Here is an 18847-nt window from a genome sequence, read left to right as displayed (position 1 = left end):
TGCTGCCTTCCGCTGACTGACATTCCTCCGCCTCAGGCTTTCAGCTGCTTCTGCCCCGCACTTTTGTCCTAGCCTTCCTAATCCAGCATGTCGCCCATGTTCATGCCAGGCATGCCCTCCTTAGCTGCGCTCTCGAGCAGGGAGTAGATGGTGGTGACGGCAAGGAGAATGCTGGTACCTCCGGAAAGGCATCCGGTCAGCTCGGCAACAACACTGAGCAGTCCCAGGCAGGCTCCACCAATGGCGGCAGCCGAGGGAACCACCCTCTTGAGCTCCTTGTACATGGAGCCCTCTCGGTGACCGCTCATGACCAGTCCATTGTCCTTGAGTTGCTTGGCAATTTCCCTGGGTCCACTGCCAGACACCTCAATCCAGGTCTTGGAGAAGATGGCGCACACAGACACGGTGAAGGCAATGTAGATAGCGGTGTGAATAGGGTCCAGCGCAACCTCCTTCCAGGTGTGGGGAGGAGACATGTAGTAGGAGATACCAGACACAGCATGCAGCTGAGGAGAGTCCTCAAGGGGCTCCCAGACACCGAGAATTTTGACGAGGAGGTTCGATGGGAAGCGAGAAGCCAGCATCTGGGAGATGATGAAGACGTTGGAGGTCAGGGCACTCTCGAGCATGATGGGCATGTTGGAAGTGTAGAAGAGCTTGACAGGGTAGGTTCCACGCTGTCCACGGAATCGGTTCGACTTGACGGGGATCTCAATTCGGAAGCCCTGCAGGTAGATGACGAGGAGGAAGATCGCCAATGTTGCGACAAGGTTCATGACATTGGGCAGCCTGTCGCGGTAGAGGGCCTCCTTGAGAGCTCGGGTCTTGTCGTTCCAGGTGAAAAGCAGGTGGAAGAGGGCAACGAGAGCTCCCTCGAACTCTGGTCCACGTCCAGTGTTGATGGTAGTGGGAGAGAATGCCTTCCAGACGATCGACTCGCAGATGTTAGTCGCAATGAAGAGCGAAATACCAGATGAGAGACCGTAGCCCTTTTGCAGTAGCTCGTCCAAAAGGATGACGATGAGACCAGCGACGACGAGCTGCAGTACCAGGAGGAGACAGACACCTGCTCCGAGGTCCTTTGGCTGACCGTAGAGACCCGTCATGACGTATACGGTAGCCTGACCGAGGGAGATGATGAGAGCGAAGAGCTTCTGAGCTCCTCCGAACAAGGCCCTGTCCTCCTTGAGGTTGAAGTCTACCTCGATGAGGTTGGCTCCGGCAAGCAGCTGCATGATCATACCCGAGGTGACGATGGGCGAGATACCCAGCTCCATCAATGTACCCCTGTTGGAGGCGAGAATAACACGCATCCAGTAGAGGGGATCCGAAGAGTCCGAGGACATAATTCCGTAGAGGGGGATCTGCGAGGAGACAAGGAAGATGGCGAGTACGATTGCGGTCCATGCCATTCGCTGGTTGAATGGTACTGTGGAAGCAAGGACAGCGATAGAGGCAGACGAGGAGATGGTCAGCAGCGGCCTATATGCGGTCGTACAGCGAAGGTCCTTGTCGTAGGGTGGTACTCACCCTTCCTCTCGGGAGCTGTGACCTCTGGCAGGACCGACATGAAAGGCCGGACCAGGTTGAGGAATCGGAATCCACCTCCGCTCATGATGGGCAAGCAAGGGGAGGGGTGCGGGCTTGAGTAGGAGGTATTGTATGGAGATGGTCAAGGAGGGACTCGTGGAAGGAAGGTCGATGGCCTGGGGGCTGCCATGGCGCCTGCGAGCGCAAAGCGGACGAAGCCTCGCTGGAAGCCACCACCGAGCCACGCCCCGCCAAAGCACAAGCACAAGGCCCCACCGCGCGACGACGTCCCCCGCCCGCCACGCCACGGCCTGCATTCGACTCCCAGCCCCGACGCTCCGTCCGGCCTTCTGTGGCGGGACAGGCTCAAAATTTTGGCAGAGGCAGGGCCGGGAGAGATACCTACCTGCCTTGCCTGGTAGATCTAGCATCCTCATCCTCATCCTCCCTCCCACCCACCAATTCCACTGACATTCCATAATGCCTCAGAACGAGTACATCGAGGAGTCCATCCGCAGACATGGTCGGCGTATGGACCATGAGGAGCGCTTGTGAGTAACAGCGAGCAGAGACATGGGTACTGCCTCGCAGGGTCTGATCATCTCTACTCCCCCCATGTCTCTTCAGGCGCAAGAGGGAAGCTCGATCCTCGCACAAGGCTTCGGCCATTGCCCAGAAGTCCATTGGACTCAAGGCCAAGATGCTGAACAAGAAGAGGCGAGCTGAGAAGATTCAGATGAAGAAGACGCTCAAGGCTCACGAGGAGCGGGATGTCAAGCAGGCATCGACCTCGTCCAACCCAGACCAGGCCTTGCCTACATACCTGCTCGACCGAGAGGGTCAAAAGGACGCAAAGGCTCTTTCGTCTGCTGTCAAGGAGAGGAGGAAGGACAAGGCCGCCAAGTACGCTGTTCCCCTGCCGCAGGTCAGGGGTATCGCAGAAGACGAGGCGTTCAAGGTGATGAAGTCTGGAAAGAGGAAGGACAAGGGATGGAAGAGAATGGTGACAAAGGCGACCTTTGTGGGAGAGAGCTTCACAAGGAAACCTCCCAAGCTGGAGAGGTTCGTGAGGCCAATGGCAATGAGGTACAAGAAGGCCCACGTCACACACCCAGACCTCAAGGCCACATTCTCGCTACCTATTCTTGGTGTCAAGAAGAATCCTCAGGGCCCGCTTATGACTCAATTGGGAGTCTTGACAAAGGGAGCAGTCATCGAGGTCAACGTCAGCGAGCTGGTGAGTAGTGATTCTTGAGTACAAGGCGTCATATTGGGACCATCTCGCTAATGCTTTTCGTTCATCTCATCTCCTTGTGTAGGGTCTTGTGACAACGGGTGGAAAGGTAGCTTGGGGAAAGTACGCACAGGTCACAAACAACCCAGAGAACGATGGTGAGTTCCCTCGTAGTCGCATTGTGTCTTGATTGTTGCAAGAGCAACAAGGGTTGTGTACTGACGCTTCTCCTCGCCTGTCTTCGTCCACTTTTACAGGCTGCGTCAATGCCGTCCTCCTCGTCAGCTCCTAGTCACCTCAACATTCACACGGTCACAACTGTTCCTGATCCTTTGCTCACTCAAATTGTAATACTATTCCGTCCCGCACTGCCTCCTGCTAGCAATCACTCTGCGGACATTGGGAAGAAGCGTTCCTTGACAGGCGTTGGAGCAAAGATCGCCAGCGAATCGAGGCGGATGTAGGATCGTCGAGGCACGCTAGGAACGAGTATTATATGGAGACTCCACGATGAGCGCACTGATCACTCACTCTTGCCCACAACCAACACCAAACTGCGTGTCTCCCCTCTATTCCCCACTCTGCAGTGTACCCCTCACCCAGACACATCGTCATACGCGTTCACAGCAAGACACAAGATCAGCTCACCGATGCCGCCCAAGAAAGGACAGGTGAAGGGGGAACCAGCCTGCGAGGAGCTCGCAGCTGAGGAGGTCAAAGAAGAGGAGAACGCTTCTGTCGACGACGAGAACGAGGCTGCTGAAGCCTGCAGTGCAAAATCCGAGCGAAGAGCTTCTTCACCACTCTCTTCTGCAGGAGATGCCTCCGAAGCCGAGGGCAAGGTCAAGGAGGAGATACCAGTGACTCCAAAGAGAAAGCGACAAGAGAAAGAAGAGCCTTCGACCCCCTCGCCAACGAAGAAAGCTCGAGCACCTAAATCGCCCGGAACTCCAAAGGCTTCCTGGCTCACCAAGTTGCCTCAGCCCTCTGAACCTCCTGCTCTCACGACGGCCTCGCGCCAGATCAATCAGGAAGACCACCTTGCACTATGGTTCGCCATCATCTCCCGCTTCAACGAGTTCAAACCGTCCTCTGATGAAGGAATGAACAAGTATCACTGGCTGGAGCGCAAGATGGGTCGTGCAGCAGACGACAGACACAAGTACGGATGGGGCGAATACCTTCGAGGTCCCTTTATGATCTTTGCCAAGAGTCTGCTCAGCTGGATCCAGTCAGGCTGCCCACCCTCTGGTCTTTCTGTACCCAAAGGAAAAGCCGAAGAAGGCTGGATGGATTGGAAGTTGGTGGCCTCGACGATCTATGAGGAGTTTAGACCTGCTTGGGCTGATCTGCAGAAGGAGAGGCAGCTGGGAAAGGATGGGAACGAGAGACTGAGGATGGCTAGTGGTGGGATGCTCAAGAAGATACTCTCTGCGCTTGATGGATAGGAAGGTGTCAGATAGGGCATGTGTACTCTCTTCTCTTCTCTAGAAACTGTATCGCCGCAACGAAGCTACATCCACTCTGTCGTATGCAAACAGTCACGAAGAGGGTGTGCGTGTCTCCAGCGTGAGCTTCTTGCTGCAACACGCGATCGGAGTCTGCAAGCGTAAAGGGCACGACGCGGACGGAAGGACAGACGCACGGGAGAGACGCGCAAAATGGCATGGACCCGGGAGCACTTCTTCGATGCGAATACATCTTCGTCCATCACCACAACCAACTTGACCAATCCCCTGACGCATCCCGTTCCACACTCTCTAAGTCATGTCGGTCCCCGTAGCAGCCCTCACTGGCGGTGCAGGCGGATCTGAGCTCGACGCCCCCGGCACCACACCGCCTCCTCAGAGTGTTACTGCTCCTCTAGACGATACCGCCGGCGGTGGAGGGGGCGTTGCAGGTGATCGAGGCCGGCCCTCAGGCGGCTCAGCTCCGATCCCTTTCCCTGGAGAAGAAGCTGTAGAGGACGAGCTAGTGGGAAGCGGTAGCGAGGCACTCATTGAGGATGGAGAGAATGATGCAGCCGAGGGAAGTGCATCCATGTCTCTTTCGAGGGGAGGAGGAGCTGCTACTACTAGGGGTGGAAGTGGAAGGGGACGGGGTAGGGGGAGGGGAGGTGGAAGGGGAGGGAACAACGTCGCTCAAGCAAAGGCTGCAAGAGCTGTCACAGCGGGGAAGAAGGCGGCTAATCTGCCAGGTACCAGTCAACTGCCCACGGCTAGGGTCAAGAAGATCATCATGGTGAGTGAAGCAATGCCGAAGCGGAGCCGGAGCGAGGCTGCGAAGGAGTACAGCTCAGCAGAGCAGGGAAATAGAGCGGCACAGATGAAGAGGCTGACCATTACGATTCGTTGATCATGGCTCGCCGTATCCAGACCGATCCTGATGTAGCTGGCTGTGGAAAGGAGGCTACCTTCGTCATCGGGAAAGCATGCGTGAGTAAGAGGCGGCCGAGAGCAGGGCCCGAAAAGCCGATTGAAGGTCGAGCTGACTGTTCTTGTACACGGCTTGGCATGCGATGCCCTCCTTGCAGGAGCTCTACATCCACCACCTGGTTGATGAAGCATACACACAGGCAAGGCTTAGCCAACGCAAGGCTGTGTACTACAAAGACATAGGTGAGTTGGAGCGATGCAGTTCCGTAGAGCTCGTATGGATCTGAACAATACTTGCCTCTCATGTTCGCCTTAGCCCAAGCGGTCAAGACAAATACGCATCTCGACTTCTTGTGCGGTAAGTTTGCCGCTCCGGAGCTCCTGCCGCGACCATGCGCCCGTGTCTGACTCTAGAACCTCTTCCAACCTCCCTGACGTAGATGTCATGCCTCAGACAATACCGCTCTCGGTAGCCCTGGCTGAGCGTCAACGCCATTCGGAATACGAAGCTGCTCTCGACACAGGATCCTTGGTAGCTTCTCAAGGTCCCGTAGGCAACAATGGCAACGTTGCCGAAAACGCGTCGCTCGCAGGTGCAGAGGCGGAGGATTCAATTGCTGGCACAGGATTTGACAGCGATGCCGAGAGGGTCAGGACACATTCGCAGCTGACTGCAGGCGGCAAAAAGGTGAACAAGAAGAGTCGCAACATTCGGGCCAACAAGCATGCTGCAAAGGGCGGCACTCTCGGGGCAGCAGAGGAATTGGCAGGGTCCAGCGACGTGGAGGAAGCAGACGTTGTGCGCGGAGTAGAGGAAGAAGATGAGGAGGATGCTGAGCGAGATCTGCTGAGGGCAGCAGCAGACGATGCAGACTCGAACGACGAGGGCAATGAGCACTCCACGGCCATGGAATTGGACCGGTGAGCCCATGACAATGACACACTCTATTCTTGGCACACAAAGACCATCTCGCGTTCTGTCCTTCATGGTGCATACGGCCTTGCAGCGGGTGTGCCTGGAAGTAGGCGCGGGTTCTTCGGCACCTCTGCGCCGCTTGCTGTTTCGCGACCCTCATCATCAGATTTGTGACTGGAAGTTCCGGCGCAGGAAGAGTCAGACTGTCTGCATCCATCTTCTTCTTCTTCCTGTATGGCTGAAGATACACTTGACTTGGCACTCTTCGGGTAAAGTCTAGATACAGGTATTGCTCTGCTTGAGAAGGACAGGGATCGAAAGGGATCTGATCTGCATTGGACATGATGTTGCTTGCAGCGGGGCAACACTAACATCAAAAGTGGCTTACTTTTTCCCCTCTGCCTTTTGCCGACCGGCTACTTTTCCGACCAAGAGACTGCCGAGTGAGTGAGTGCCTTGGTGATTTGCGGGTGGTGGTGAGTGTGTGTGTGATGTTCGGAGAATTGAAGCGGGGAGTAGAAGTCGGAGCGAAAGCGCTGTGCCAATTTCGCGTCGAATGCTTGTGGACCCGAGCCCTGAGCCCGCATTTGGGTGCATTCAAGCTGCGCGTCAGCTGCCGCTCCTGCCGGCCAACGCGTCGTCGGTGATCAGCTCAAGAGAGAGAGAGAAAAGAGGCAAACCGGCGTCGAAGATCATGCTCAAATCAGCAAAGGTACTTTGCCGACGGCTACCACTCGCAAAGGATCACAGCAAGGTTTGGCAGTCTATGACATCGTTGATAGACGTCGTCTTGCTCAATGCGACGCGCTGCCGAGGCTCGCTTCTGAGCGTGGTGGCGAGCTACCACAGCTTTGGCTTCCCTTTGACAGCTCAGAATACTCGACTCTACGGAGCAACACGCCTTTCTCATCTTTTGTAGCCGGCGGGCACATTTTTTTGTGGGTGATGTGGGAGCTTCCGTAGGCCCTTTTATGCTTTGTGACTGGCATGCCCGGTGGCACTGCGCAGCAGAGCGTGTCAGGTGTGTGTGTGTGGGGTGGGGGCCTGGGCAGACAGAGCCAGGCGTGGGGATGGAAGGTCCCGGTCAAATGGGCCGGGCGGAGGAGGAGGAGAAGGAGGACTGCAAAGCCCGCCGATTAAGCTCGCACCGATCGTCGGTGCTTGTGGCCTCGGGAGCAGTGTAGGTCTGCAATAGGACTTACGGGCTGGCCTTGCCTCTGTGCGCCACGCCATTTTCTATACTCGGGAACAAGGAGAGGCGGGCAGAGGAGAAGAAGAAAGCAGACAGACAGGCAGACAGACAGACAGTCGAGCGGTTAAGCAGGCAGGCAGACGAGCGGACAGTGACCGGCGGACAGGAAGACAGATAGACGAGAGAGACAGGCGGGCACCGGAGCTGCGTACTGCAGCTGGATGAGGAGGTGCAAGCAACACACGCACCGACCCCGACTCACGCCGAGGCGGGGATGAACCAAAGGACGCCCCCGCCCCTTCTTTCGAAAACCTCCTACGCGGGACTGACACCTTTACCGCCCTGCCATACCCTCCCTCTGCGCCAATCTCCGACCTCTGTTGCAGGGCAGAGCAGAGCAGAGCAGTCCACTGCAGCTCCGACGCTACCACACTTAACCCCCTTGGTCCTCTTCATCGTCTCTCGATTTGGGACTGATCCCGCTAGAGCCTCGTCCCCGCATCATAGCAAACTCGTCCATGCCCTCAACTTCCCATCCTCTATACACATCACATCACGTTTCAGGCAAAGTTTCACCTTCCTATACCACCTATTAAGCCTCGGTCTACTAGCGTCTTCATCATCTTCTTACGCTTCACGCCCTTCGAGATGCATCTTCAAGACTAGTAGCTGGCCTCTTTCGTCTCTGTCTCGTCGGTCCTTTACACGTCCACAATGGCCTCCCTCGCCACTTCTACCTCCACGGGGCTGCCGTCCGGCCTGTCAACCAATGTTCTGCCGTCTCCTACTGGCGCCCTCGATGACCCTGCTTACCTCGAAGCCTTGGCCTACTACTACACTAGCCACGCGGTGCCTCAAAGTTACCACGTTGGCCTGGTCATCGCATCCATCGTAGTCGCCTACTATGGAGCATGGTGTACCATCTTCCTCCTCGCCCGCCGCACCACCACAAAGGGCTATCGCAACATCATCCTCCTCGTTCTCGCCGCTACAGTGATGTCCACCCTGGGTGTATGGGGAATGCACTTCGTAGGCATTCACATGGCCGTAAGACCAGTGGAAGGCATCTTGTGGTTCGTCACCTTCGATCCAGGCTACACGGCCTTGTCCCTCCTGGTCACCATCTTCGGGAGCGTCGTCGCCTTTCTCTTCATCGATGCCGTCCGCTTCACCCTCTGGCGCGTAATCGCCTCGGGAGTACTACTCGGAGGCGTCATCGGCCTGATGCACTTCTCTGCCACCTTCCAGGCAAACTTCTTCGCCACATACCAACCCCTCGAGACGGTAATTTCCATTCTCTTGGCAATGGCAGCATCTACCGTCGCCCTCACCATCTTCTTCCATCCACGCTTGCAATCCGGCAAGCGATGGTGGCGGCGACTCATTGCCTCTGCTCTCCTTTCGACATCTGTGGCGGGAATGCATTACATCGGAATGGCCGGTACATCCTTCTTTGTGCGAATCGAGGACATTCAGCGGACACAGACCAGATACGCCTCCCATCAGGATGACCTCGTCATTGCACTACCATTGCCCATCATCAGTGCTCTCGTAGCTCTTCTCTGTGTCGGTATTCACCTTGTGGACCTTCGTGAGGCCAAGACACAGAGTGAAGCCGCCAGGAGTGTCGTCGTCTGCTCAGCTACCTTTAACAACAAGGGCCAACTCTTGGTAAAGGAACAGGGTGGACTGCCCATCGTCGTCATCAAGACACCTATGCGGCAAGCTGAGGTTCGAGCCCTCCTCGACAGTCGACAACCAACCTTCCAGTGGCTCTTTGCAGTCTCATGGGAGTGGGACTTGGTTGTAGACTGGCTAAGAGGCATCGGGCAAAGATTCCTGCGCCTCGAGAGCAACAGCAGAAAGGGCTCCAAGGATGAAGCGAACGCTAACCGCAACGACGACTACCGGGGCAACTTGTTCGAACGCTTGGGACAGAGGGGTCGTCCCACACACACGCTAGAGTTTGATGACCCTATCACGACGGAATTCAGAGACAAGGTGATTGATGCAGCTCGTCAACTTGCCGTCGAGCTAGACATTGCTTTCCAAGAAGTGGGTGTACTCTACGATCGAGCCATCCTCACGGGAACGCGCAAGCGAAAGTCACCCGCAAAGATCGACGCAGCACGGGAGAAGGCTGCGAGCAGACTGCCGGACATGGATGTGGAGGAAGGTATGACCGTTCACACGGTCAGCACGAGATCTAGCATGTCTGACGAACAGCGACCTGCCGCTCCTACCTTCTGGGACACACTACTCAGGCGTAAGCCGCAAGAGGAAGAAAAGGAAGGAGAAGGCCTCATCTTGTTCCTCGTCCGAAAATTGGAAGGATCCATAGACAAACCCGGAGCAATGAGCGCCTCGGAGGAGCAGTACCTCGAACGTGGCTTCCGCATGATGGATATCCGCTTCCTGACTGCTGCCTTTGCGGACCGTCTAGAAGTATCAAAGCAAGATGCGAGCAGTATGCTCAAGGCACTTCAGACTTATGCCAAGCGCGGTACGGTACCCCTCGTGCAGGCAGGAGGAGTGTATGCTGGTCTCTTTGGTGTCCGAGCTTCCACTTCGCGATTTGGTGGTCTCGAGACTCTCGTGTACGGCTTTGCCCGGCACCAGATTCCAGCGTTCCGATTGCCAAAGGTGGAAAAGATTACCCCTGCAAATCGACGCTTCATCAAGCGACTCGATCAGATCACACTCGACGAGGCAATGGCAATGTGCAACACCGAATCGTTGCGTATCAGGGAGCGATCTGAGCTAGTCGCCCAGAAGCAGGGCGAGGGAAACAACAACGACGAGGATGAAGACTTGGCTGCCGAGGTTCAAGCACTTGCGGACCGAGAGCAATTCGTTGCATCTTTGTACTCGGCGTTCGAAGCGCTCGTTGCATCAGTCGCCGTCTATCCCAACCTTGCGGCTTCTGCTCGTGTCTCCTCTGAGCTGCTGCAAATGCCGTCGAGCTTGGACGACTCGTCTGAGCCAGCTGAGATGGTAATTGTCCACGCCGTGCTTCCCGAAGAGTCCTCGGATCAGATTGACCCGTCCCAAGTCCTGCCGGCGTACCGGACGCAAGAGGGGACGCCCTACGTCTTCACGCCATACTCCCTCTTCCACAAAGCGCAGATGATGCTGATGCAGGGCAAGGAGGCCAGGGACTTTGAGCACGAGGTGCGGTGGGAGATGAAGCGACGATACCATACCTGGGGCACAGGGGCAGCACCGGACGATCCTTCCACTGCCAAGCCTAACGACATGACCGCGACCGCACCCGATGCCCCAGCTTACGCTATGGACGGCACGTCTCTATCGAAGATTCTCAGCGCGCGAAGGTCGTCGGCTACCCCTTCTTCAGTGGCTGAGATGCCACCCCCTACTTTGGGGGAGCGTGTGTGGGCGGCAGTAACCTTTGGGCTAGGTGCGGGTTCCAGACATCGAGCACAACAGATGCCACTCATGAAGTCGCAACAGCGAGCTACAGATCTACCGGACGTTGCTACTCTGGCGAGAGACCCCAGCTCAAGCGCACCTGTATCACCCGTATCACCCGGATTCCCAAAGAACGCATCGCAGCAAGAGTCGGGTACGTCTACGTCTACATCGGCGAGCGTTGCTAGACCGCTCACCACTATCAACGAGTCGCCCAGGTGGTCCACCGGACCAAGTCCTCAAACCAGCACTAGAGCATCGATGGGCAACGTCATCCTTCCTGCGATGTTGTCCACACCTCGGGTCAGGCTGACGCCGCATAACTTTGGTCCTGTACCAAGGTCGCCAAAGAAAGGCACGCTTTTGCCCACGCCTCCACCTTTGGGACCTGGTTTCGGATCTAGTATGGGTGCTGGTCTCGGTGGCTCGAGGGCAGGATTGAACTTACGAGGTCTGTCCTGGACGGAGGACAAGGCGGGCAGTAAACAACAGCAGCAAAGGGAATCGCAGGTAGGAGATGAGGCCATTGAAATGGTCGCCAGCACCAGCTCCCGCGGCCGCAGTGGAAGTGCAGGTCGACGTCCCTCTATGCCTGCCGAAGGGACTCCCGCTGGTCTGAGCGGCAATGAGTCTATGCTCGGTCTGCAATCCGTGCCGGCTTCGCCGACGCAGGGCCACAGTCCAAGCAACCACCCCTCGGGTTCTTCGCTCTTTGCTGCCGGATCGCCCTTTGACTCTCCCTCGATGGGAGGCCTAGCACAGCCTGCAGCGGCAGCTCTGGTTCCCTCGCCTCCGCAGAGCACAGGAGCACATTCAGGCAATGCTTCTACAGGTGGTAGTGCTGGTACACCGCAATTGCAAGCCCAGGCTCAGGCGCAGGCGCAGAGTCAAAGCCCAGCACCAGCAGTGATGCCTGCCCCTGTACGCAATCTCGCCTCTCTGGAAGCGAGGGTGAGGAGTGATGGATGGACCACGAGGCATCTGAGGGAGATTGAGAGGAGTCCTGCGGGTCCTTCTTTGCTCGGAGTAGATTATTGATGGTACGCCTAACAAAGTGAAGCGAAATGAAGGTGGGCGGGGAGGGGGGCTTAGAGTTTGAGAGGGAGAGGAGCAGGGTAGCCGAAGACTGGAGTCGCATTGCACCTAGACCTCCTACTCGTTTCATAAGCAGTCACTCATTCCCCCACGTCCCCCGAAATACACGACACAACCGTGATCACACCTTGCCTTTTACACTGTATCCGTACTCTTTCTCCTTCTTGGATACCTAGACTCAAATTTTTTGTTTTCTGACAATTCCTGAGTGACGCCCCTCGTACTTGTGGGCAGACGGTCCAGGGTCGTGAGGTTGCATCTGCCTGCCTGTCTGTCTCCATCTGCCTCGCTCCGCGTCTTCTCGTCTCCGCCCACTGTTGGCTTTCAGATGCACCGCGCGCAGGGAGGCTGAGGGCGGAGGCGCCAAGGGACTAGTCTAATCAGATCAGATAACCCGGAACAAGAAACTGGCCGACGGGCGCAGGGCAGGGCAGCAGTGGCGAGGGGCATTGCTCGGAGGAATTGAGTTGAATTCGTTCGTTCGAGGAAAGGCAAGGGAGAGGAGAGGACCTCTTCGTCCTCTTTGACTCCTTTACAACACAACACAACACAACACACTCTCCGTAGACGTGATCACGTCGTGCCCTCCTTCCGTTGCGTTATACCACTCCGCATTGCTTACATCACATCATTGTCACGCTAGACTAGCAAGCCCTCTCGCCTCCCCTTGTGACACAAGATGACAGTACCGAATCCGATCCAGCCTCATGCCCACGAGGGGGTGAAGTTGGATTACAGGCCCACAAAGACTGTACTCGTCCTGGGTGCTAGCGTGAGTGGATGTTGAGAAGGCTGTAGAGGGACAGAATAGTCTGACATTGACATTGTGTGGATGATCCTCAACGACAGTATGCAGGTCACACAGCTGTACAGAGTCTAGTACAAGGTCTGCCCCAAGGCTGGAGGGTAGTGGTGCTGGAGAGGAATACACATGCCAATCGTGAGTTGTCACGCTCAAGGAGCGTCGCCCATTGCAACTTAAGGCGAGTGGTCTTCCACTCACCCACTCTCCCCCTTCTGCTTACTTGCTCTCTGCGCAGACCTATATGCCTTTCCGCGCGTGGCAGTGCTGCCTTCACACGAGAAGAAGGTTTTTATCCCTTACACCAACATCTTCAAGCCGGTGAGCGGCGTCCCCTCTTATGCCGCCTCTGCCGGGCACGTGCTCATCCACGGCTGTCTCACCAGTCTCGACCTGGCCCCTCAGGCCAAAGGTGGCAAGCTCCCCTTCGGTCGAGGAGTAGCCACTTATCGTCCACTGCACGAAGGAGCTTCCTGCTGTCGGGACCCGCGAGCAGCAGAAGAAGAGACGATGCAGATCCGGTATGACTACCTTGTGTATGCGCTCGGATGTCATCTGCCTCCGCCCATCAACTTGTGGAGTAGTCCTAGCGCCAAGAAGGATACAGTGGAAGATGTCACGCTCGCTTCCAACAGCACTGCCGCCCCGGGTACATGCTGCATGTCCAGCGTCTCCTCCAAGCTCGAGCGAGGTCTCAACCTTCGCGAAGATGGGCAGAGCGAAGCAGACGGGCAGTCCTCTGCTGAGGCCGTCCCTCCTCGTCTCCCACCCTGCCGCGGCTCGAAGCAAGAAGGAGTGTCCTGGCTGCAAGAAGCTCAGTCTCGCGTCCGACAGGCAAAGAGCGTAATCGTCATCGGTGGTGGAGCTCTCGGAGTACAATTCGCCAGCGATATAGCCGCCTACTACGGTACGGGCGTCAGTCCCCCTTCCCCGGAGCATCTCGAAGCCACCCGCGGCGTGCCAGTGAAAAAAGTGACGCTGCTCTGCTCTTCGAAACAGCTACTACCTCGATTCGATAAGTGGATGCACGACCAGTCTCTCGAGGCACTACAGAAGCTCGGAGTGGAAGTGTTGCTAAGTGCGAGGGCTGACTTGAGTCAAGATGCTATGCAGGGGGGTCAGAGCGCTTCGGGAGAGGAGAGGATCATTAGGACACTTGACGGGCGGGAAGTCCGTGGGGAGCTAGTGGTAAGTTGCAGCGAGCAGTAGCGGAGGAGAGATGTGAGGTGTGAGGCTTGATCATTGACATAGCTGTCCTCCTGAACGTGTTCATCTCAACAGCTCTTCTGCACTGGCCAAAAGCCCTGCACGAATTACCTCTTCGACGCCCTGTCACCATCAGATCGAGGCTCCATCGACTCAAAAGGCATGTGCAAGATCAATCGGCACCTACAGCTCGCCGTATCCCCTGCTGCGAAGTCTAGTGCCACCTCAATCTCGGCCGAATCTCAAGCAGAGGCAGAGGGAGAGGCAGAGGTAGAGCCTCAAACACGCAAGAGCATCGACAACATCTTTGTCATTGGCGACGTAGCTGATGCTTTTGGTGCCCTCAATGCAGGACATACCGCTTGGGCACAGGCAAAGCTGGCTGCAGCCAACATTTGCCACTTGATTCACCTCAATGACCCTTCTCTAGGCATTGCCAGTGCGAGTACAAGCGCAAGCGCGAGCGCGAGGGAGATAGAGGTGACCTCCTCTTCTAGCTCCTCCTCCTCCTCCTCCTCTTCTTCTTCTTCCTCAACAGCAAGCGACACTCCCTCCTGGCCCAGCACTCCTCCCTCCTCTCTAGAGCGGTACACTCCTCCTCTACCAGGAATCAAAGTCTCCCTTGGTCTCACCTTGGCAATCCAACAGAGTAATGGTAAACATGCTGTCAAGCGTGGGAGAGAGGATGGGTTGAGGGACGATTTGAATACGGGAGTGATGTGGAGCTCGAGGGGGTTGAGTGAGGAGGGGGGATACGTTGAGTAAAGAAAAGAAAGAGGTTGGTGGGTTTGGGTTGGGACGAAACGGGGGGGAGCAGGAGAGGAATTAGAGCCGAGAGAGGCGCTACTGTACATACGATACAAACTACTAGAACACGACGTTAGATTACAAGACCTTGACGGTCACCGTCAATCTCTCAGCACATTTCTTCGTCTCTCATCACGGCTTCCACACACACCAGACCACAACGCCTCGACTTGTCTTCACGTAGCGAACAGCACTCTCCACTACATCTCGACGAGACGTAGCGTCTTGAAAGTAGCTCTCGAACAAAGCAAAGCAAAGGCCAGCCTAGATGAGATCAGGTATGAACAAGGATGACAATTGCAGATGAGGAAAGTTTTTTTCCAGACGAAACTAGATCAGACTAGACGAGATAAGACAGTTGTGCGTAGAGTGGACAGAGCGATAAGCCCTTAGTCACTACGTCCACGTCCTACGTCCCCTGCACCCCACTCTTCTCTCCAAGTAAGGCAGCAGTACCAGAGACCGCCTCTTCACCGTCCCTATCCCTATCCCCGTCCTCGTCCTTGCTTGTATCCACCTCTTCCAACGAGCCAGACGCAGAAGATGCAGATATGCGCTTCGTCGCCTCTGAGGATAGACCGAGGGAAATGCGCTTCCCACCACTGCCACCGTTGCTTCCACTGCTGGTCATCTTCGAGGGCTGCACAGATGCAGGTGCAGATACAGGTGCAGATGCTGACGCTGACGCTGACGCAAGTGCGGGTGTGAGAGGTTGTGCCTCTGCTTCTGCTTCTTCCTTTTGCTCCTCGTCTTCAAGGATGAAGCCACCACCGCTTCCGACAGACGAAGATCTTGTGAGATTCATAGATTTGGGAGCGGAAGCGCCTTCTGATCCCTCTTGTGCGTCAGCATGGGTGCGTTTCGCCAATCTCTCCAATCCAAAGTCATCCTCCTCGGCTTCTTCTCTCCGACGCTTCTCGCTCACGCGACTGTGCAGGGCTAAGAGAGGTGCGTCTGCGTCTGCATCTGCATCTGCGCTTACGTTTGTATTTGCGACGCTGACGCTTCCACTGCTACTGCTATTGCTGATGTCGCTACCGCTACTGCCATTGGAGAGGATGACCTTGTCTTGAGTCTCGAAATCTCCTTCGACGTCTTCATCGTCATCGTCGTCGTCTGCGTACATGCCGATCCCCGCCAGACCGCCCGATGAGGAGGACTGGGAAGGGACAGAGGACGGGGTGGGAATTACAGACGCAGAGGCGACTGAGCTCTTCAAGCGCGGTGCTGAGCTGGACATAGCAGCAGCAGTGGTCTTGTTGCGGGCAGCAGAAGCGGGACCAGCAAGAGCGAGGGTAGGTTCTTCTTCGTCGTCCGAGTCATCAAAGTAGGCATTCTCGTCTGCTTCTTCTTCTCCTTCTTGGGCTGGACGAATGAAGCCTCCCCTGACTCCTGCTCCAGTGGTAGTCCGGCGGGATGCATCAGTGCCACTGTTCCTCACGCCGAGCCTCTTGCGCGTGGTGAGACCAGAGGTGTTGAACGTGGTAGTGCTGTTGCCAACTCGGCTTCTACTGCTCTGCCGAGATTTGCCCTCACCACCATCAGCTCCGCGCTCGCCCTCGTTGGTACCTCCAGCAGTGCCCTTCTGAGGGGCATTCGGCTTGCGAGCAGACTCAAAGATGGCCGAGAAGCATTGCCCAGCAAAGCGATTCTGACTTAGCACTTCCAAGTCCTGGTAGTGTCGATCGACTAGGTGATCCATGACGATCTTGCTCTTCTCCTTTTTGAGATGCTCGAAGAACTCGATGCAGGCCGAGAGGATTAGGTTGTCCCGTTGGCACTCCCTCCTGGCGAGAACGAGGATGGCTCCGAAGATGTCATGTTTCAGAAAGTGACGATTGATGAACTGGTTGTTCGACGCGAGACAGGCGCGGAAAAGCTTGATGGCCGCCAGCTTCATGTGCTTTTCCTTGGCAAAGAGGAGCGTAGCGACGTGCACTGCAATCTCCGAAGTGATGACGTAATACTGTGACCGAAAGCCATGCTGAAGTACGCAGTTGCACAGCAGCTCACATAGGTGAGCCAAGAGCGCAGAGTGTTCCCGGGGTCCGACTGAATACCGTACCGTGGCAACTTCCAGTGTCTTGTAATCCGGCAAACGTTTCAGAGGACCAAACAGACGGTCAATGTCTGCTTCATATAGATGGGCGAAGAACCGGTCGGGATCGACTTTGTTGCGATTAGCGGCTGCCGCCGTTGCATTGAGGCTCTGCGGTGCACTGTCCGGAGAGGGATAATCAAACATCGTACGCATTACCTCGGACATCTGCGCTTTGAAGCCAAGGTCCTTTGCTGCATGCAAAACGTCGGAGAGCCGAGAGACAAACGTCGTCTGGCCTTTTTCCTCTTGCTCCAGAGTATGGGTGCGTATGATGCTCGGGTCAAACTCGACGAGCACCATGAGCATCTCAGCTGCTGCATTCTGTACTCTTTGATGTCCAGACTCGAACAGGCCATACTCGAGCAAGGACAAGACGCCGTGATCCGTCAAAGATCTGTAGAGACCCACCCGCACCGGCATCTGAACTTGCTTGCCCATTGCACAGAGTGACTGCAGAAAGAAGACGGCATCGTGCTTCTTCTCTTCCGTTTCTCCACTGTCGGGCTCGCAGACTGCAAAGATCCGTTGCAGGAAGGGAATACTGCCTGAGCAGTAATTGACGATGTCTACCTGGTGGAAGAAGATCCAAGAATTCAAGACAGAGAACATGGCATCGTCCAATATCCGGGCCAGTATCACGTCCTTGAGGTACTGCAACCGATAGACTTGGTGAATCTTGGTCACGATCTTGATGTCGTCGATGTCTATCACTGACTTGAATCTCGCCGTGTTGCGAAGGTAGTCTCTATACGAAGCTTTGAGAGTTGGAAATTCGGGATCATACTCGAACATGCCTGCAATGTCGATGAAGAGGTCGTCTTGAATGATCGTCTCCACGATGGCGCTGTCATTGAGCATCACTGTAGGTTGGAGAAGGTGGCGCAGGGGTTAGTGAGAGGCAACATTGTTCGTGTACCGGACGAGATACATACCAATAGTCTGCATGATTGTACATAGACACTGCAAGTCCTCTACGTTCTCTAGATCTTCTGCGTCTTGAAAGACGGGCACGAGCTTACGAAGGTAGTCCGCTCTCACCAGCCACTCGGCGACCTTTTCCCGCGCCAAAGGTCCTTTGCTCGCGGTCTCTTTGAGCACTTGCTCGATTTCTTCCAGCTTGCCCAGCGAGGGTTCTGGTGGATTAAAGGCGGTACTGTCAATGAGCATCACCATACCCATGCCCCAATTGGATTGGCTGAGATCACCTCCAGAGGTCGGGGAGCCTGCGTCGGGCGTCGGCGAGTCGGAGAGGGCGGCAGCAGAAGCGGCAGCTTGATTGGCGTGAAAGTGCCTCTGGACCTCGGTGATAAATTCCCACACCTCTTGACAGCCATCTGCCTCCTGGAACGAAAGCGCCATGTCTGTTCCGTCGCTCTCAGTCCAGACCACCAGAGTATCTGAGCAATTGCAAAGGAGCCTGTAAGTTCCAGCGCTTCTCTCAGCCTCATCACGCTCATCCTTCGACTCCGACTCACCTTGTTGTTTCTGATATACATCCTCCTTTACGACTTGCGTATTCAGCATGATGTGTTCATCTACATCCATATCTTCACTGACGATTAAGTAGTAAGGTTGTATGCTCGGTGGGGGTGGAGGATCGAGAGCAGCTGCATCTCTGGGCAGCTCGCCGTTGGGCAGCAGCTCGGGTGGCCCATCCAGTACGGCCTGCTTCCGAGGGTCGGGAGCTGCTCCATCGATCATGATACAGCTGTCTTCCACACGCGCGACAAGCAAGGCCTCATCGTGGACCTCGTCGTAGACACCTGCGCAATAGCCTGTGCCATTATCAATCCAAGACTCCCCTTCGAGACGATACACCTTGACTCTTCTTGCGGTACCGCATTGATGGAATGGTCCTCTGGCTATTGTGCTCGTGAGGAGCAGCGGTTGTGGTATCTTTACGCTGACTTGCTGTCCGCCATGTGTGAGGATGACATCCACCTCCTCGCCCTCTTCGGTCTCCGAGTCCATCGATGAATTGCCAGGACCGGCACTCAACTCGCCCACTAGCTCCGGAGGATCTACATCATGATCCTCGTCTAGCTGTCCTGTCAGGTCAGCGACGGACAGGGGACCTGCTGAGCCAATCGGTGGCTTCTTTTGCTGTTGTTCAGTGGAGCGCTCGCCGGGCGAGGTGGGAGCCATTGCCGCTCCTCCAAC

The 18847-nt window shown here is 55.9% G+C and overlaps 7 protein-coding genes across 7 annotated transcripts; 5 read left to right on the top strand and 2 right to left on the bottom strand.

The window, feature by feature from the left end:
- Positions 1-77: 77 nt before the first annotated feature.
- BCV69DRAFT_301526 (putative endoplasmic reticulum insertion protein SEC61) lies at positions 78-1615 on the bottom strand (the record flags this gene model as incomplete). Its single annotated transcript, XM_025494572.1, has 2 exons — positions 78-1429; positions 1531-1615. The coding sequence occupies 2 exons, from the start codon at positions 1613-1615 to the stop codon at positions 78-80; spliced, it is 1437 nt and encodes a 478-aa protein (XP_025345229.1).
- A 395-nt stretch (positions 1616-2010) lies between these two features.
- Positions 2011-3056, top strand: BCV69DRAFT_253406 (putative NSA2-involved in biogenesis of ribosomal large subunit; the record flags this gene model as incomplete). The annotated part of the gene is made up of 4 exons (XM_025490517.1): positions 2011-2081; positions 2158-2767; positions 2850-2922; positions 3022-3056. The coding sequence occupies 4 exons, from the start codon at positions 2011-2013 to the stop codon at positions 3054-3056; spliced, it is 789 nt and encodes a 262-aa protein (XP_025345228.1).
- On the top strand, positions 3019-4245 carry BCV69DRAFT_84266 (hypothetical protein). Its single transcript, XM_025495573.1, has one exon. The coding sequence runs from the start codon at positions 3415-3417 to the stop codon at positions 4210-4212; it is 798 nt and encodes a 265-aa protein (XP_025345227.1). The 5' UTR covers positions 3019-3414; the 3' UTR covers positions 4213-4245.
- A 218-nt stretch (positions 4246-4463) lies between these two features.
- BCV69DRAFT_285367 (hypothetical protein) lies at positions 4464-6098 on the top strand. The gene is made up of 5 exons (XM_025493369.1): positions 4464-5005; positions 5140-5199; positions 5298-5382; positions 5456-5497; positions 5580-6098. The coding sequence occupies exons 1-5, from the start codon at positions 4532-4534 to the stop codon at positions 6062-6064; spliced, it is 1146 nt and encodes a 381-aa protein (XP_025345226.1). The 5' UTR covers positions 4464-4531; the 3' UTR covers positions 6065-6098.
- Positions 6099-7567: 1469 nt separating this feature from the next.
- On the top strand, positions 7568-11950 carry BCV69DRAFT_285364 (hypothetical protein). The gene has a single exon (XM_025493368.1). The coding sequence runs from the start codon at positions 7962-7964 to the stop codon at positions 11712-11714; it is 3753 nt and encodes a 1250-aa protein (XP_025345225.1). The 5' UTR covers positions 7568-7961; the 3' UTR covers positions 11715-11950.
- Positions 11951-12264: 314 nt separating this feature from the next.
- BCV69DRAFT_314907 (FAD/NAD(P)-binding domain-containing protein) lies at positions 12265-14794 on the top strand. Its single transcript, XM_025495157.1, has 4 exons — positions 12265-12543; positions 12621-12711; positions 12812-13761; positions 13855-14794. Exons 1-4 carry the CDS (start codon positions 12451-12453, stop codon positions 14542-14544), a joined length of 1824 nt encoding a protein of 607 aa, XP_025345224.1. The 5' UTR covers positions 12265-12450; the 3' UTR covers positions 14545-14794.
- A 201-nt stretch (positions 14795-14995) lies between these two features.
- On the bottom strand, positions 14996-18658 carry BCV69DRAFT_253379 (DUF625-domain-containing protein; the record flags this gene model as incomplete). The annotated part of the gene is made up of 7 exons (XM_025490513.1): positions 14996-15629; positions 15747-15939; positions 16126-17547; positions 17620-17820; positions 17863-18084; positions 18163-18294; positions 18394-18658. 7 exons carry the CDS (start codon positions 18656-18658, stop codon positions 14996-14998), a joined length of 3069 nt encoding a protein of 1022 aa, XP_025345223.1.
- Positions 18659-18847: the final 189 nt, after the last annotated feature.

Source organism: Pseudomicrostroma glucosiphilum (assembly GCF_003144135.1).
Source record: "Pseudomicrostroma glucosiphilum strain MCA 4718 unplaced genomic scaffold BCV69scaffold_18, whole genome shotgun sequence".
NCBI classification, from domain to species: Eukaryota; Fungi; Basidiomycota; class Exobasidiomycetes; order Microstromatales; family Microstromataceae; genus Microstroma; species Microstroma glucosiphilum.
This window is presented reverse-complemented; position numbering and strand designations above follow the sequence as displayed.

Coding starts and splice junctions, on each gene's coding strand:
- BCV69DRAFT_84266 (XM_025495573.1), top strand. CDS start 3,415: ATGCCGCCCAAGAAAGGACAGGTGAAGGGGGAACCAGCCTGCGAGGAG.
- BCV69DRAFT_285364 (XM_025493368.1), top strand. CDS start 7,962: ATGGCCTCCCTCGCCACTTCTACCTCCACGGGGCTGCCGTCCGGCCTG.
- BCV69DRAFT_314907 (XM_025495157.1), top strand. CDS start 12,451: ATGACAGTACCGAATCCGATCCAGCCTCATGCCCACGAGGGGGTGAAG. Junction 12,712..12,811: donor GAGGAATACACATGCCAATC/GTGAGTTGTCAC, acceptor CTCTCTGCGCAG/ACCTATATGCCTTTCCGCGC. Junction 13,762..13,854: donor AAGTCCGTGGGGAGCTAGTG/GTAAGTTGCAGC, acceptor TCATCTCAACAG/CTCTTCTGCACTGGCCAAAA.
- BCV69DRAFT_285367 (XM_025493369.1), top strand. CDS start 4,532: ATGTCGGTCCCCGTAGCAGCCCTCACTGGCGGTGCAGGCGGATCTGAG. Junction 5,006..5,139: donor GGGTCAAGAAGATCATCATG/GTGAGTGAAGCA, acceptor CGCCGTATCCAG/ACCGATCCTGATGTAGCTGG. Junction 5,383..5,455: donor TGTGTACTACAAAGACATAG/GTGAGTTGGAGC, acceptor TGTTCGCCTTAG/CCCAAGCGGTCAAGACAAAT.